Here is a 6,000-nt window from a genome sequence, read left to right on the forward strand (position 1 = left end):
GGTATAAATAGATGCTAAATATACCAGAGAAAAAGCCATAAGGAATGCTGGAGTTACTACCTCCAGCTCGCTCACCCTATTATAAACAATAGGGTGTCGGTATAACACAGATACTTTGCCAATTAGAAGTCTCTTCTCAAAATCCCTCTCTAGATAGGTGCTGTTACAACGTCTACCTTCCGCTCGCTACTACTACTACCTCTGCCTGAAACCTTCATTCCTGGATTATGCACCCAAGCTTGGGCCAGCTAAAGGGCGGGGGACAAGGAGAAGAGAGGGATGGGTTCACCGGGCGACACAGGTCTTCCCCAAGAAATAGATTTTTCCTTCGTCAAAATCCCTTTTCTGGGTTCGACCTGTGTTGGCCGGTGAAATAGTAGCAGAGAATTGGCTCTTCTCAGGCTGGTTAATGTCATTTAAAAGTTAGCTTAATACTTAGGGAGAATGATTAGGGTCATATCTAGTGTTCATACTCTATAAGTAGGCATTTATTAGCATTTTTAGAGACCGTGCCCAACTTACGCAAAAATTCCCCTGGCACAAGGAGGTCTGGCACAAATGGCTGTTTCTTGATTTGGTTTCTCACATCAGTACTCACTATTGTTTATACAAGTTTTACATGAACTAGTAAGTGGTTGTTTATTTTAAAAAACAGTAATAGACTACATGGTTACTTAGAAGTAATATGCATTATCAGTGGAATCTGGCAAAACTGAGAAGGGCATAGTAAGCCTAGACTAGTAGGTATAACCAAAATAAACTTTCACGTTGATTATAACTTATTGCGATTTACTGGTAATGAAATTAATACACAACAAATATTTATAATGAAAATAATACAGTCTGTCCTTGAAAGTCTGGCATTTCACAGTCCAGGAACTCTCAAAATCCAAGACGTATTTTAATCAGCCGCCATTAGTTCTTGATTGGCTACGGAGGCGGTGCCACACATTTGCTTTTTTTATTTTTCAGATTTCGGAACTGAAGCTTACGCAATGAATACACGAACACAGTTTATTTCCAACAAAAACATTCTGTAAAACTCAAAAACATACAGAATACAAAAGAACCAAAGTTTGCGTAGATACTCTTGTATTTTCCAATCATTAAAATTTCATCCACAAACATGATTTCATCATATGCGTTGTGTATAGTGCAAGATGTATTTTCAGTAGCTTACGCAATGCTATGTTTTTTATGCCTGTCTTGGTTTCAGTAGGTAACATTAGTAACACATTATATCCATTAATAACACATTATATCTGAGTTAAACTAATAAATAGGCCTAGAAGCCAAAGTTCATTAAATTAAATCCAAATCTTCATACATTAAGCCAGACTTACCAACATTGTGTTTTGTCTAAGAATTCATCACTATTTCTTATAATTAACTCCCATAGGGGGGTAGTGCCATCAGTGGACCTCATGTGGTGCACTGTAGGCATTACTTAAGGTTCTTTGCAGTATGCCTTCAGCCCCTAGCTGCAACCACTTTTGTTCCTTTTACTGTACCTCCTTTCATATTCTCTTTCTTCATCTTACTTTCCACCCTCTCTTAACACTTTATTCTTAGTGCAAATGCGAGGTTTTCCTCCTGTTACACCTTTCAAACCTTTTACTGTCAGTTTCCAGTTCAGTGCTGAATGACCTCATAGGTCCCAGTGCTTGGGATTTGGCCTAAATTTTATACAACTCAACTATGATTAACAACCACTCACTACTGTCTGCAAGACACTGGAATAAACAACAGCAAGTACTGACATAATAAAACCGAGAAACGGCCGTTGCCAATGTCAGCTACTGTAACTAACACACGTTTATTAAAGGTTGCATTACAGTTATCAGCTTGATGAAGATTTTCTCATTTTTAACGGTGACTTCCATAATATATTTATCATTCACTCAGTAGAGAGGGAAGTGTTCAAAAATTATGCAACTAAATTTGCAATTGTACCTGTGGCAGAAAAAACTAATAATGTGCAGGCTACAAAATGTGGAAGAGGCAAAAGCAAAATCGGAAACTGGCGGAATCAAAGCTTTAGTCCATTTAATTCACTGCACTTATAAATAAAGTAACTTGCATTCTTAAACTTTGATAATTTATATATAAAATAAATCTCAGAAATGCATTTCATTAGGAGCAATTGGCTGTGATGATGATGGTAAAATGCAATCAGCTGATGATTTTAAGAATGTAAAATCAGCAGAATGCAAATGGCACATGTTTGCCATGTTCATAAATTACAGTGCAATAATGTGACAATAATGACAAATATAATTGCATACAATATGTAAAACAACAGTTTTACTAAAATTCTCAATATTCTTAATAAAACTGTATTTCTGGGCTCAGCCGTGTTGCCCAGTGAAATGTGTCTGCTTTAGCACTATTTCTAGTAAAATATTGATATAATACCAGAGAACTGCTAAATTGGACATGTCAGAAGCCTCTGACTCGCTCACCTATATAAAAGGTGTCGGTATAAAACTGGGGCGAGTGTTAAACACTACCACAGCAACCCCTCCAATTAGCCTTTTCCTCATCAAAAGACCCTAAATACGGGGAGCCGATCCCTTTATTAGACTCTTGCAAATGGATATCCTCTCTCTCTCTCTCTCTCCAGCAGATTTTTAGTTTTTTGCTGAAAATTAATAGCAGACAAGTTTGAAGTGCTGATAAACAATGAAGGGTGCCATGAGATCAGAATTTGACAGTGTGCTTAGAAGGTTTTAAGCTCCGCCGTGGCGAAGGTGTAAGCATTTCTAGAGAGATGCTTGTGGAGCAGGCCAGAATTTTGCTATGGAACTAAACTTAACAAATGACAGTGATTATTCATAAGTTTTGTTCTGCTCTTGATAACTCACTCACTCCAGTGGGTGCGGCCTCCATGACTCTTTGCTGCCGTTACAAGAAGCTTCCAATGACCATGGTCCTGCTCAACATCCTACCAATCCCCAGGACCATCCACTCCAAACTTTGTCATGTCCCATTTTATGTTATCAGACCATCTCATGCAGGGTCTTCCTGTAGGTGGTCTGCACTCTGGGTGTCCTCTAGTAACCTGGCTTATCAGTCTATCCTCAAGAGCCTTGGCCACATGCCCTGCCCACCTCAGTCTTTGAGCCATAATTGTGCTTGTTATCTGGAGTACTTCTGTCATTTCCCTCAGTTCATTATTATGCCTTCTTCTCCATTGCCCCCTCTACGCATCATAGACCGGTCCACACATCCTCCTCAAGATTCCGTTCTCAAACACTTCCAACCTTCATTCCAGATCCTTTGTCAACCTCCAGGTTTCACAACCGTACGTTAACACGGGTCTAATAATGGTTATATAGGCCTTCACCTTTGTTCTCCTTGATAAGATATATACATATTGCTATTGAGAACTTTGACTAAAGCCCAAGTACATCTGGCTTCCACTGCTATTCTTAGTTTTACCTCTTCCTCTACTCTATTTTCAGCTGTAACTGTTGATCCAAGGCATTTGAAATTTTCGACAGCTTCCAACTCCATGTTTCTATACCTGATGTTACCCAGAAACCTGTCTTGCCTTGAAATTTTCAAGATTTTGGTTTTGCCTCATTTATTTCCAGGCCAACTTGATTTGCAGCTTCTCTAAAAACAATTATTTTTCCTTCAATTTCCTGGATGCTTTCACTACAAAAGTCCATATCATCTGCATAAGCTAATCTATAACACATAGCCTCCCAAGATATACTCCATTACCCTATCTGTTCCATGTTATCTGTATTTGCTACATCCATGGTATAAAGATTCAAAGAAATTCTCTTATTTTTAATGAGGAATTCAACTCATGCCTGCAAGTTTTTTTTTAAAGAGTTACATTGCAACTGGAAGTCTTGCATGAAATTGAAATGAAAGTGCAATTAGTAGCTTTTTAAATATGAGTAAAGTTCCTTTACATCACTAATTCCATAGTGCTATTGACATTTTCATTTGTGTTAGGTGCTATGATTCCATGGTGCTCAATAACACCTGTCTTTCATTACCTTTACTCAAACAGCCTATGTTTCAGGGGCTTAAGTGAAGCTGTAATACTATGAGTATTATTAAGTTTCATGTCATTTTGCCTTAATTTTTCTGACTTCAGCTGCTGTTAGTGTTGGAAATATTTAAAAAAAAATGTTAGCTTATATTTATTTAATTTCATTCGATTTTACCATGCTTCTCTAAACTGGTTTCAATTTTTATTCACATAAGTGCTTTAATTTGTGAAAGCTTGCTTGACACATTAATGGCATCAAAATTTTCTTCCCTATGATTTTGTAATTCTATTCATTAATTAATAATAGTAAGAAGATAAAAATAATACTGAAATACATGTAATGCCTTATAAAAACCTTTGAGTTTCAGAAAACATTTAGTTTTAGGTTATTGATATTGTATCATATTGATAAAGCCCAACAATTCTTCAGGGAAGGAACTCTTATAATTAATGTGGTAAAGCCTTGTCAAGATGAACTTCCTTGATAGTTAGTGCTTTATTTGTTAACTGTTGTCGTGACTGATTTTAAGAATAAACTGCACCATTATTATTTTTAAATGGGCTGTGGTTATGATAATAGACCTTTAGACTTTGTCTCCCCACGTGAGTCCACAACTGTCAGGGAAGAAGGCACTGAAGTAAAGAGAAATAAGCATTGCAATGCTGTTTACCTAACACCCCTTGATCTTTACCACCTAACCATATGATTTCATTTGTTTTTGGCCTGATAGAAGGAGGAGTTTTTCTCCAGCAAGTAGACAAGATCATTGTTATGCTGCCAATGCTGACTTGACCTATCATAAATTTTTTTTATGCTGACTGAAGAGTATTGTTAAGTAAAAGCTATTTGCTTTCATTGGTTCAGTTTCACAAGGTGCTTTTGCATTGCAGAATTGTCAGCAGTGTACACCTTCAACAAGCCAGGGCTCATGTTTGGAATGTGGGATGATTAAATTATTTGCTGTTTAAATCCTCATAATTACATTTTATTATATGTAAGTGGTTTAACTCCGAAGGGATACAAAAATAAGATTTATTACACATTACCTCAACAAATCTTTGTATTGTTCTTTGTTGAAATGATACTTGTTATAGTTGAAATCTACTGGAATGAAAGAAAAATTGTATTTGAGTGATAAGATTGCCACAGTGCTGTAAATATACAACATAATTTTCATTACAATTGAATATTGGGATTAATGAGCTAACATGTTTTGGATTAGTGACAAGTATTACTAATAGTTTTTTATTTTGGCTTTAAGAATCACCATGTATTTTGTACAACAGACCTTAATTAATGATAAGTGAAAAAGAAAACTTGAATAATTTTGGGTCATGTTGTTTAATTAGCTGTCATCCTCCCAAATTTGCCAATCATTGCTATTCTTTGGCCTGAAGGATAGATTTCATTTCTAGACATTGTAACTGTAAGTAGCCATTTTCAGATTTTTTGTAATACATGATTTTGTAAAATTATTTGTATAATTTAATATGAAGCTGATTTAACCTTGCTAAGGTTCTAACTTTTTTGTGGTAATGGCTTTGTTCATTTACATTTTGTACAAAGTTTTGTTCTTTTGGACCTTTGGATGAGTGTTAATACAGATTGTGTTTATTAGTAGATTTGATAATGAGTCCCTTCATTATGATTGATGTTAAAATTTTATGACTTTAAATATTGTTCAGCAATTAAATCAATTATTTGCTCATTGTCTCCATTTTATCCCTCAGGAAACAAAATTGTATATACTGAGAAATTTTACATTTTATCATGAGCTCATTTCAAAGTGTATCGGAAGGAAGATTATTCTAAAGCAGTTTAAGCAGACCACTTAGTTTTTTTAAGACTTAGACGACAAACCTGAAGGATTTGTTTCTTCAAATAAAATTTGAAAATGGGAGTACTATATATAGTGGGGGTAGCTGTGCAGCTAGATGGAATACCAATGAGAGTGCATGAAAAGTAAACAACAGAAAGCAGTGTAGCTGGG

At 35.8% G+C, this 6,000-nt stretch overlaps 1 protein-coding gene across 5 annotated transcripts in view; it reads left to right on the plus strand.

Moving 5' to 3' along the window:
- Nucleotides 1-5,406, plus strand: part of LOC135197086 (uncharacterized) — a 230,264-nt gene extending 224,858 nt beyond the window's left edge. For all 5 annotated transcript variants that reach the window (XM_064224039.1, XM_064224036.1, XM_064224041.1 and 2 more), the window contains one exon: nucleotides 4,901-5,406. In XM_064224039.1, coding sequence (XP_064080109.1) covers nucleotides 4,901-4,978 — 78 coding nt within the window. In that variant the 3' untranslated portion in view covers nucleotides 4,979-5,406. The remainder of the gene's footprint in view (nucleotides 1-4,900) is intronic.
- Nucleotides 5,407-6,000: the final 594 nt, after the last annotated feature.

Source organism: Macrobrachium nipponense, chromosome 18, assembly GCF_015104395.2.
Source record: "Macrobrachium nipponense isolate FS-2020 chromosome 18, ASM1510439v2, whole genome shotgun sequence".
NCBI lineage: Eukaryota > Metazoa > Arthropoda > Malacostraca > Decapoda > Palaemonidae > Macrobrachium > Macrobrachium nipponense.